We start from the raw sequence: 13,027 nt of genomic DNA, 5'->3' as shown, positions 1-13,027 counted from the left end.
CCTCCACCATGATTCACCGCTACTTGGATTCAAAAAAAGATTATTTACCGAATTTTAATTCGAATAACTTCATTCTTTTAAATATATACTTATTTATTAATAGCACGTTCTTATATTAAAGACGACTTATTTTCCGCCATCTAAAATGTAGTAAACGGTATATCTATTTATAAGGCTACCCTTTATTAAGGCATCTTACGATCTACCTTTATTAATCGACTTCACGGCTAATAATCACGTCGGGAATTAAAATCTACTTATTAAAAGCTTTTTCTAGTTTAAAAAAAGTATCTAATAAACTAGATTTTAATTTAAGAAGCTTTTAATATAAGCTAGCTAACGGTGCTACGGTCACTTTATATAACGGCGACCTTTAAATTTAGATAGCCCTCGATAGCACTATATATAAATCAGTATATAAACTAGTCAGCTTTTAATTTATAGTTAATTAAATAATATTATCTTCTTCTTTTTCTTTTCCTCTTTTCGATAGGCCGTAAACTTAACGAGTTAGCATTATAACGCGCGATTTAAGATATTATAAATAGCTCGTTAATAAAATAAGCCGCCGAGAAGCATAATATCCCTGGAATAATTCTAAGGGCTCGAATTTACGGCCGTAAGACTATAAAATAACGGAATAAGTCCTTCTAAGCCTTAATAATAGCGGAAGAGTTTTAGATCGTGACTTAGTGCTTTACGTAATATAATTTAAGCTGCTCACCGGCGTACGTTATTTTCCGGATATTTATTTAATAAATCTTTTAAATTAACGAGATTAATATAATACTCGATAAATACTAGGTTAAAGGATTTATTACTCGCTATTTATTTATCGGTATTATTTTTTCTAAGAGGATAGATTTTTTAAGGCTTAACGTAACTTTCGTAAAAAAAAAAATTCGAGTTTTTCGAGCGGTTTAATAATCCTATTTTAAAATCGATCCCTTTAGAGTTTCGGTTTAACGTCGACGAGATCGGTAATTAGCTCGGCTATAAAACGAATATAATAATTATTAAACCTGTTAAAATAAAGAGAATACTAGTTATAGACTCCTTTAATTAAAAATAAGCTTTTACGGTTAAATATAATAACGCTTTAAGCCGAGCCTTGCCTCCTTTTATTATATTTAAAGGTTAATAGGTCTAGTAGTAATAGTTTCTAGAGGAGGAGGACTCGTTAACGGATGCTATAAAGGATTAAGTCTTTGCGGTATCCCTTAAAGGCTGGACTAATAAAGAGCTGGCCTTAGTATAACTAAATGAGGTCTTTATCCTTTATATAAAGCTTAAAAACGAGGACTAGTGGCGGCTTATTATCCTAGATGGCTACGTTAGCCACGTAAGCGAGGACTTTATTATAACGTATTTAAAGTATAAAATATAGCTTTTCTTTTTTCCGGCATACTCGTTATATTTATTATAACCCTTAAATCTTAGTTTTTTTAATATATTAAAGGATACTTACTACCGTAAGGTAACTTTATACTATATAGGGTTTAATAATATAAATATAAGTAAGAGGGACTTTCTCCGGTGTTACGAGCTAGCTAAAAGGTTTACTTTTCGGCCGTATATAATAATTAGTAGCTAGGCCGTAACTAGTATATTCCTTCGCGATATTAATAAGCCCCTTAATAGCCGGAATCGGAGGATAAAAGACTAGGTAGAGGCAGGACTATTTAAGCCTCCTCTTAACGTTTTTAATAAATAATTATCCTTTATAGCGTTATTAATACTTACAACTAACCGCTAGATTAAAGAGTTAGCGGATACGCTTAATAATAATAATGCTATTTTTAATGGCGTAACGCGCCGGGTTTTATTCCGGAAGCTCTAAAAAAGTTTAAATACTTTAAATAATTAGATCGGTTAATTAAAGTACGAGAAGTTACTTTTAAAAAGTAATCTAGAGAAAGAAAGAGGTAAAAAAAAGAAAGAGTAATGCTTAACGCTAACTAAAAGTTTACGCGTATACGAGATGCTATGGTAATTAAAAGAGAAATAAATAGCGTTATATTAAAACCCTAGGCTGTTACTCTTTTATCGTTAGCTTCGAAAGCCGTTGTAATTAAATCTAACTTTAAATTTAAGATTAAAAGTGTTATAAAAGTGTTTCGAGATTAAAACGATGTTTTTAAGATTTTATATTAATTTTTAATTAAATTATTCGTATTATTATTATGTAGTATTATTATTAGTTTTTAAGGTCGCCGTTATATAAAGTGACCGTAGCACTGTTAGCTAGCTTAACATCGATGTATATATAAATTAAAGAATTAACTTAACGGGTTTTAACCTTTTAAAGAGACTATTAATCACTTAGTAAAAATTAAATAAAAGCTTTCCTTTAACGCCACTTAGCTTTAAAAATAAAGAGGTAACGTCGTATCTATTCTTAATGTATTAATAAGGTATTAAAGTAATTAAGTTTTAATTTCTAATTAAATTAAATATATTTTAAATTTAAGCTATTAAACTTAAAAACTAAATATAATATAAACGAGCACGGTATTTTAAAAAGCTAAAGAGGTAATAGCTTTATAGTAAATAGTTTAAAATTACGTTTTATATTAAAACAGCTGGAACTGAAGCTGTCCATATTACTTTAAAAGGAGTACTACGTACTTACGCGTATAAACCCCTTTCCTGTTTTATTAAGAGGGGTATACGATACCCCTCGTAGCTCGTATTAAAAATAGATATAAATAATAGAATAAGAATAATTAAACCTCGATTAAAACCGGAATTACTATATATACGAGAGCTTATTTAATACTAATTAGTGGTTATTTATAGCGATTATAGATTAGTAAGAGTAAAAAAACGGTTCCACGCCTTTACCGACGTAAGGGCGACCGTATTAAGGAGCCCCGAGAATTTCCGCCCGTTAAAAATTCGGAGGAAGAGCCGAACTAAATTAACCGTACGAGGAAGAACCCCTTTTCCCGAGTATATATTATAAAGAGGAAATTAGGTTCCGAATTATACGCGAAATTAGTTAGGTTATATATAATTATATATTTAAATAACTTTATTATACGATTTATAAAATAATAACCCTTATTAAATAGAATTAATCGCGGTCGGCGAATCGAGATCGAGCCCGGATATACCGAGCCTAAATAAACCGACGATTTTAAACCTTAAACCGCTTATATATAAAAAAGTATCCTAAAATACCGGAATTTTTTTAATAATTTAGAAAAGAAACGTTAACCTCGCTTTTTAAAAATTCGAACCTTTAAACGTACTCTTTAAAAAAATAATACCCGAACTATTTATAACGTACTTTATATAATACTTTTTAAAATACTATATATTAAAAATAAAGGGGACCTCTTTTAAAAAATCGTTTATTATAGAGTTCGACGGATAAACCGAACACTAGTTCGGCTAAATTAATCGTATATTTTAAAAGGAGCTCTTTAATTATTTTAAAGAATACGGAGTCGATATACCAACGGACGGATCCTTTAAAGCTAAGCTTATAAATCTGGTATTACCGGCCGATCCCACACATTAACAAGACCGACCGGCAGAACCGACTTCGGAAACCCGAAAAGAGGATGTTCCACACTCTTCCCGAGAATGGACAGTCAAAGAAACGCCGCCTAAGCGAGAGACACCCGGTCTCCGTACAGAGTAATCGTCCGCGACACCACAGGGCATTTTAAGACCGACGTTTAATCCCGGAGTTTTAAACACTCCAGGCCCGACGTCTAACCCTGGATTCCTAAGCACCCAAACGTCGTAAGACGTTATCCTTTTTTCTTTCTCCGACTCCGATACCGCCGGACTAGACGGCATAATTATCTAGTCCAGCGTACGTTACGGAATACGATATCCCTTTAAGCCGAGCTATTTATAACGGTAAAATCGATCAGAATAAGGTCGTTACTTTTTCGAAGGTGTGGAAAAAAGAAAAGAATTATACCGGCAAGCCGTATAACATCTTTTGCGACAGAGTACGGATATTTATCGGAACATGCCGACGGCTAGATATATTAAAAGATTAATATTATATAGTTTTTTTAAACACTCTTTCCGGCCGTGCGGAGGTATTCTATTTTAATTATATCGGACTCGAAAAAAGATAAGACGAGATATATTATTTAATAAATTCGTACTTTAATACGATAATAAATTACGTATAATATTTTACGGATTAAACGATAACTTTTTTTATACGAGTAAAAAATAAGAACGCCGAGAAATAACTTATCGAGGTTTTAGAAATCCTACTAAATAAGCTCTAGCTCGTATAACGAGCCCTCGGAAAGGGATTCGAAAAAGAGATCGCTCTCTATACCTCCGTCGTAAAAGCTTATCGAGGAGTTCCGGAACTTTTACCAGCCCTTATCTATTAAAAGCTAATATATAAAGCGCTATTTTCGGACCTTCGCGTATTATTAAATATAATAACGGATTAGATATTATCGGAATAATATTTAATAAAAGAACTATATCGAAACTTAGCTATAAATATATACTTAATTAATAAATAGTTTATAAATAACTATACGAAAGGAAACTAACTAGCCTATAATAACAAATTACCATATAATAGCTAACCACTAGGATAAGAAAGGATCTAGCGACCCGCCGGCACCTTTTAACCAAGATTACCGTACAAGAACCAGAAGTTCGAATAAAGAACCTGCCGAATCTGCTATAAATAAGGCTATTAATTAATAAACCACCTAGCCGAAAAGTAGTCCCGAGTAAGGAACTAATATTTCTAAGCGTGCGATAGTATTAAATAAGGCCCCCTTTTTTAAAATAAGTACGAAACGTTCGTCCGGGACTAGGAAAAGGATAAAAAAGAACTAGAAAATAACGAAGAGGAGTACGAGTACCTCGATTTAAAAAATATATAATAAAGTATTACTTATTTAATAGACGCCGCGTTCTATTACCGGCTTATTAATAAGGATATCTATTTAAAAACTATTATATAAGCCGACTAATTTAACCTTAATAGCTTATATAATTAAACTTATTAAAAAGAACTTTAAAATATTAACGCCGCTTTATTTTTAATAATTAAAAAGCTTTAAGTAAAGGTTTATATATAAAAAAACCTAGATATACGAATTAATTAAATTTTAAAAAGCGTCGAAATTAAGTTCGGAAATTTAAAGCCTATTTCGTTAATTAAAATAATCGATATACGGAACTTATTAAAAATAATAAAGTATTATATTTTAAATATTATAACTTTTTTTTTATTTTCGTTATATAACGCTAACCGGCTTAAAACGTATTATAATAATATTTTTAATTTTATTATATAAAAAAATAACGAGATATTTTTTATAATTAAGAAATAAAGACACCTATTCTTTAATACCGGCTGTATAGAAACGATATTATATTTTATTAAAAAATAGTTTCGATACTTTTATTAACGTTTTAAATACTTTCGTATAAAAAAGCTCTATATTTTTTTAAAGAACGCCGGCTATAACGACGTCGATTTTATTATTTTCGACGAGATTTAAAAGTTTTATTTTTAATATTAAACGTACGATCCGGTATTATAAAGATTTAAATTCTTATTATAAAACGAATACGATTTTAATTACGAAATTATTATAAATATTATTTATATTAACGAATAAAACGTATTTTATATAATCGATTCGAGTACGTTTTTTTAAACGGTTATATTCTTATATTCGCTTAGTATACGAAATATTTAAAATACTTTTTATAAGTACTAAATATACGTATATTAAAGACCCTTTAATTATATCTCGCACGATCTAGGTACGTATTTTTAAAAAGAATTTCGAAACTACGTATAAATAATAAGAATTACTTATAAATAGATACTTATTAAAGCTTATTAAATAATAAATAAAGTTAAACGAGCGTACGTTTCGTTACGTAGGGCCTTTAATATCTTATAAAAAAATCTCGGTTATTATACGAATACCGAGATAATATTTTAGATAATAATTAAAGCTTTAAACGATACGGATGGCCCTGATAGCCTAGTTTTTACTTTACTCGTATTCGGAATATACCCTCGTATCGATAGGAACTTACCACCGTTACCGGAGATCTAAGTACGAGGAGAAACCGTACGGAAAGTAATGAAGATACTTCGGAAAATATGTATAAATATCGATATTTACCGAGCTTTAAATACCCGGAATAGACTAGCTATTTACGATATTTTAATACTCCCGCTCCGGAGTAAAGTTCTAATCTAGCGAGAAAAAGAAGGATAAACCGGACTATATAAGATAGTAGTTATCAAAGATTATACGATCCGGGTAGATATTTTAAACGGCTTAAAAGCTTTTCGAGTAACTTAAATTAAGCCGTATTATTAGGAAGAGGCCGAAAAACCGCGTAACGAGCCGGATATATAACCAGATCCGGAATAGCCGGTAGATACCCCAGATACTAAACCGATAGCCAAGGAAATTACGGTAGCTCCTGTACGACGCGGCCGAGGACGATTTAGAAAATACTTATTCCGCAACGTTTAAACCGCTATATTCCTTATTTAAAAGGAATAAGAGAATTACGAGCTAGTAATTAAGCTCCGATAAAACGGGGTTATTATTTTATTTAGATACCTGTTTTAAGAGTTTAATATAGAGAAGATTAATAATCTCGTTATACGAAAGGTTTTCGAATTTATTCGATTCGACCTAAATAAATATACTAGCCGGAGAATTTTTAAAATACGGCTTATATAAGAAATTAAGGGTAAAATTACGAAGCCGTACGAAAAGTCTAGGCTTATAATATAGGGCTACGGAGATATAAAAAAGGAGGCTATTTTAATTTAATTACTAATAATTTAATAGATAAGCCAAAGACTTCTTTTAACCCTCGGACCGACCTTGATCTAAAACTTTAACATATAAAGCGAGTTACGCGATATTATATAAACGTATATTTAGTTATATAATAAATTAAACCGACTAATCTACGTATGCTTATTAATAAAACTAAAAACCTAATACCTTAAAAGAACGCTATTTTAAATTATATTACCTTTATACGGATTAATAAAGTTAGAACTTTATTAATTTAAAACGTATTATAATTATTACGTATAAAATTTAAAAATAATTATATTAATATATAACACTTATTTATTATTTATTACGGAAAGACTAGATACTTTCGGCATTATAATAATATAAACCGACGATACGTTCAGCTTTATTATAGCCCCTTTTTCTAAAAAAAGAGGAAGAAAAGTTAATAAAGGAATAATTCCGTATAAAACTAAAGAGCATTTTAACCGAAAATACGCCGATCGAGTTTAACGGAGGTAAAATTCGATTAAAATTATACGATATCCTTTTCAAATAAAAAGGATAGGCTAACTGATTAAAGCTTATCGACTTAAAAGTTATTAATAAAAGTTAATAATACGTTTCCTAACGTGTAAAAAAGGTATATCTCGTATTTATCTATTAATTAAAAGTAGCGTACGATCTATTTGCCGCCGCCTAAGTATAGACCTTAAAGGATAAAGATATTAAAAACTTAAATATACGGATTAATTAATAAATTTAGAATTAAATACGCGGCTTGAAATATATCCCACTTAACCTTTACTATACGAAGATATATATTTTTATTAACGGCTCGTTTATAAATAACGAAAACCTAACCTCTTAACTCGAATACCTAATTTTATTAAATTAAAAGATTTATTATATAAAAAATAAATTCTAAATTTAAAATAATATTATTTATTAAAGCTCGATTAAATATAAAAAAGTTATTAAGAGCGTATTAATTAACGAATTATATAATATAACTTTTAATATAAACAGCGGTATTATATTAAATATTACGTTTAAAAAAATCGTATAAATATTAAGATTTTAAAATATTTTAATAACCCTCTATATAAATTCGAAATTACTTTATAACTATTTAGTTAAACTAGGTATAATAAATAAAAAGAGGCTTATAATTAATATTATATCCTTCTAGAAGTTATATGAAAAAAAGGAGATATTAAAGGTCTACTATATCGATAACAGAGATAATCCGGTAAATACCTTTACTAAGGTATCCTCGAATAAGGCCCTCGAGCAGCTAGTCTCGATAAACAGCTTCACCGTACGCACGAAAGCGTATATTAAAAAACTAGACTTACACGGCGAATAATTAAAAAAAAAGATATAAAAAAAAGAGAGAAATTTCTTTTATTAATCCTTTTTTATATAATTATTACCGATATATTTTATTTATTAAATATTATACGAAAGTTAAAAAAAGAACCGTAATATATTATAACTTAAACGGGTAATATAATAAAAATAACCGTACGAAAATATTATTTATATATATACGAAAACTATTTATTTTATTTATTATTAATTTATCGTTATATAATTATTACTTTAACTCTATTACCACCTTTATTTTCGTTATTATCGAGATTAAGGTTTATAAATTATAAACTGTGATACGAATACCGGTTACCGTGTAAAGCTTAAACGTACGAAGTATAAGTACCGTCCTAATATCCGTCGAAACGAACGTATTTATAAAACGGAATATAAAACTAGACGCACCGATTATTATAAACACTATTAATATTACCGCGCGACTAGATAAGAACCGTACGGAAATAGCTTTCGTAATAAATAATACGAGCGAACAGGCGGCGAATATCGTTATTTACCGGTACGCGTATCTTGATATTATAGCTTAGTAAGTTATAAACGCGAACTTCTTTATTTTATTATATAAAATTAATAAATATTAAAAATTAAAAAAAAAAATATTATATATTAATATAAAATATAAGTATAGCTTATTAATTTTAAATCGAAAAAGTTAGTAACGTTATTTAACGCTAATTATAATCAATTACGTTAATAACGATAACGTCGAAAGGATTAATAACTTATTAATTAAATATCGCGTAAATATATATATATATATTTATAAATATATATATAAATATATAATTTATTTTTATATAATATTTTTAAAAAAAAAGTATATATATAAAAAAAAAAATTTATACTATATAAATTATTTATATATAAAAGAATATTTACTTATAAAACTGCTTTTACTAATCCCTTACGAGGTATAACATATTAGGATATACGACGGTCCCCTTATTACTATTATTATTTTCGGACGAACGACTAGAATAATTAATCGAGTAGACCTGCCACCTGGCTAAAACGACGTCAGGAAGGTACAATATTACCTGTACGGTTCAAGTAGGTACCTAATACCGGATTAAAGCAACCCAACCGTATAAAACCCTCGTAGAGGGAAGACCCGTATCTAAAAGGGGGAACAGGCTAATTCTATCGCTAAAATAGAAAACTGCTAGTATTAGAATAGCTAGAACTAAAGCTATCTATATTATTTTAAAAAGGGTACCACGTATTTACGCGTATAAACCCTTTTCTTATTTTATTAAGAAGGGTATACGATACCCCTCGTAGCTCGTATTAAAAATAGATATAAATAATAGAATAAGAACGATTAAACCTTGATTAAAACCGGAACTACCGTACGTACGAGAGCTCATTTAATATTTTATTTAATAAAAATAGCTTAGTTTAAAGTATTAAACGATTATATTAAAATATATCTTAATACTTAATAAAGTTATTTAGTTTTTAATAATTTATAAAAGTAAATTAATTTAAAAGTAATAGTTCTTTTAAAACCTTAATAAATTTAAAGAATAATAGTTTAATATAAGTAATAAAAGCTAGATAAATAACGAAATCGTTATTAAATAGCTTAAAGATATCTTTATATTAAAAACCGCTTAAAATAATCTAAAATATACCCGTGTAATAAACACTATCCGGGTTTTAAAAAAAAACCTAGTAAGACATACTTAGGTTTATATTAATAATATAAGAGAGTATTTAAACATATAGTAAAGGAAACGCCTTATTAATATAATAAGTAATAGCACTTAATTTATAAAGTAATAATAAAAGTAGTTTAACGAAGGGATTTATATAATAAAGTTATTAAAACTATTTACTTTATTAATAAATTAAATTAATACTTAAATTAATTATTAAAGTAAAGAGTATTTATATAAAATATTAAGGAATATTTATTATCATATATCTCGTTTCTTTTTTTATTAATGTTTTTAATTCCCGGGGATCTTAAGGGTCTCGCGAGATCCCGTCGAGCCGGCTTTTTAAATCTCGTTAAGATCTCGAGAGCTGCTAACCTCTTAGTTATTTTATCTTCACGTAATTTAAATTAGTTATCCGTCTAGTTCACACGGTCCTGGCTTATCTAGGCCTAGCTGTCCGGTTCTAACCATTTAAGCATAGCTGTCTACTTTATTCTAGTCGCCTAGTATTATCGTTATTATTTTACCCCGTGCTCTTTTTTTATTAATTATTATCGCGTTTTTAATAAGTAGGTCCGTTATTATTAATAAATTATAAGCGTTAATTAAATAAAGCTAGTGTATATTAAGTTTTGTATATATTTTAAGGTAGTATAAAGCCGTATTAAAAGTGGGTTTAAGTTATATAATTAAGTTAAGTTATAATAGCTTATTTTATTTATTTTAAATAAATATAGTAATTATATAACTAACGATTTTATATTCTTTTATTATTAAAATAATATTTATTTATTACTTTTACTCCTTTATTTATTATATATTCTTTAACCCTTTAATATTAAGGTTTTTACTTTTATAAAAGCTTATTATTAAAAAGAGATTAATTTCTTAACTTTATTAACGAATTTAGCTTTTATTAATAAACGAAACTTTTTTATATATTATATTAAAGCTTAAAAAAAAGCTTTATTAATTTAAAATATTAAAAGTAGTTAATATAATAATAGTCTTTAGCTTGTATATATTATTAAGCCACTTACTAGCTCTTTTTTATTTAAAAATATTAACTAAAAACGATTAGAAAAAATAACACAAGTCTTAGTTAATTAAAATAAAGCCCTTATATTAAATTAAACTCTTTTAACTAATAAAGTATTATAGTTAATATTAAAAAGAGCATTAATTTAAAGCGTTAAAATTAACACTTTTATTAATTAAGTTAAAAGAACTCTATTATATAACGCTAGCTATTTAAAAAAAATCTAAAAAAACACTATAAAAATACTATTTATTAATTAATACGAAATTATAAATCTAATCCTTAAAAAAAGAAGTTAGAGCTCGTAAAGCTATAAAAGAAGCGAAGGGTATAAATTAATTCGAATTCGAAATTTATATTAATTAAAAGCATATAACGTATAAAAGAGGGACTAGATTAAATTAAAATTAAAGAATCGAATTTTAAAAGATCTATTATATCTACTATTAAAAGCGATTATATTATAATCTAAAATTAAAAGAATAGTGGCTATTTGAAGTTAGTGGTCGATTTATACCATTAATTTTTTAGGGGGGTCAATTACAGGGGGGGGTCAATTATGGGGTGACGTACGTTATCTAGTCACTGCCCTTCCGCTTCTTTGGCACCCGAACCAGCCAATACAGCACAAAAGTCGCCATGACATTAAAAGTTACAAAGACGACAAAGTAGCCGACGATCTCCTGTCTCTGCTTGTACTGACAGAACCCATATAAAATATGCCGGGAATTTTACATCAAACCGATTCTCTGTCCTTGGCTATACGTTCTACAATCTCCAAGACCGAAAGACTATTGAGAAACTGTTCAAACACCCGGCCCTATCTAGCTCCATCAACATGTACAGCTACGTAAATTCGTTTTTGCTGGGTACCCCTAAATACACAATGGTCGTCTACCGAGCTGATGATTCGGGTCCTTTCCCCCCCCCACATGCCAAGAGCAATGCCCTGCCTCATAATCGCATTGATCACATTACGCACCACAGAGTGTTTCGTGGCCTGACTGGTCCCGGGCGCCAGCCGTCGGGGTTACGTTTTGCCCAGAACCTACACCGTCGCCTGGAAGAGCTGGACATTACCGAAGAGTGGTCTTATAAGGGCGACTTCAGCACTTTCTTCTGGGAGGTGGTAGGAGCCGCCGGCCATGCTCCGCCTGAACCCAACCTTCGTCAAGGACATCTTCAAATTTGACCACATGTTCCCCACGTTCGGGCCGGGACTTCCACGCTTCATGATGCCTAAGTCTTACAGCTTCCGAGACGGCCTCGAAACTCAGTTCAATACCTGGTACGAGCACGACCGGAAGAACTACGACGCCTCACAGACCTTTGCCGATGGCGACGGCGATCCGTGGTGGGAATCCACCATGATGCGGCTCCGACAAGATGCGATCCTGGGCGCAGAGAATCAAGACGATGAATCTCTCGCTCGAGTTGATCTCGGTTCGGCCTGGGCGTAAGTCCGACTCCTACCGCCGCACCCATCATCCCCGCCCCTGAAGAATAAGCTAGCTGACCACATGTATTTTTTTCCACAGGATCATTGGCAACGTCGTGTCGACTTCCATGTTCTCTGCATTCCACGTGTTCAAGGACAAGAACCTCCTGGCCCGCGTCCAGCAAGAAATCGGCGAATTCGCCAGCGCGGACGGCTCCCTAAAAGACACCGACCCCCACAAGCTCGGCAAGGACGCGACGGTTCTGCTTTCCGTGTACGCCGAGACGCTGCGCAAGTACATCAAGGTGTATTACTCGGTGTACAGCGCGCCGCACGAGGACGTCGACCTGGGCCGGTGGGTCCTGCCCAGGGGCGCGCTCGCCATCTCTCAACTCGGACCCCTGCCACCGCGACGAGACCTTCTGGAACCACCCGGGACGGGCGGCACCCGGTCGACGCGTTCTGGCCCGAGCGCTTCATCGTCGACCCCGCGGACCCGGACAGCGGGCCGATCAGCCGGGCGTGCCGCCACAAGTCGCCGCCGTCGTAGAAGCTGGCCGGTGGCAAGCCGTTCTTCTCTACGCAAGGATGCGATGGCGCCTGGATTCCTTATGGAGGTAAGATGCTTGATTATTTTCATTCCTTGCCCACGGGCTAGGAACTGCAAACAAGTTCGTCGCGGATCCTTAATCAATCTTTCCAATTCCAACACGCC

General features: G+C 31.2%; 1 protein-coding gene across 1 annotated transcript; it reads left to right on the top strand.

Annotated features, from left to right (window-relative positions):
• Positions 1-11,760: 11,760 nt before the first annotated feature.
• On the top strand, positions 11,761-13,002 carry PG994_005879 (cytochrome p450 domain-containing protein; the record flags this gene model as incomplete). The annotated part of the gene is made up of 4 exons (XM_066857288.1): positions 11,761-12,003; positions 12,050-12,330; positions 12,413-12,929; positions 12,985-13,002. 4 exons carry the CDS (start codon positions 11,761-11,763, stop codon positions 13,000-13,002), a joined length of 1,059 nt encoding a protein of 352 aa, XP_066716557.1.
• Between the last annotated feature and the right edge of the window lie 25 nt (positions 13,003-13,027).

The sequence above is a fragment of the Apiospora phragmitis genome (assembly GCF_038363925.1).
Source record: "Apiospora phragmitis strain CBS 135458 chromosome Unknown utg000006l:1.0-5683423.0:1.0-5690449.0, whole genome shotgun sequence".
In the NCBI taxonomy this organism is placed as follows: Eukaryota; Fungi; Ascomycota; class Sordariomycetes; order Amphisphaeriales; family Apiosporaceae; genus Apiospora; species Apiospora phragmitis.
This window is presented reverse-complemented; position numbering and strand designations above follow the sequence as displayed.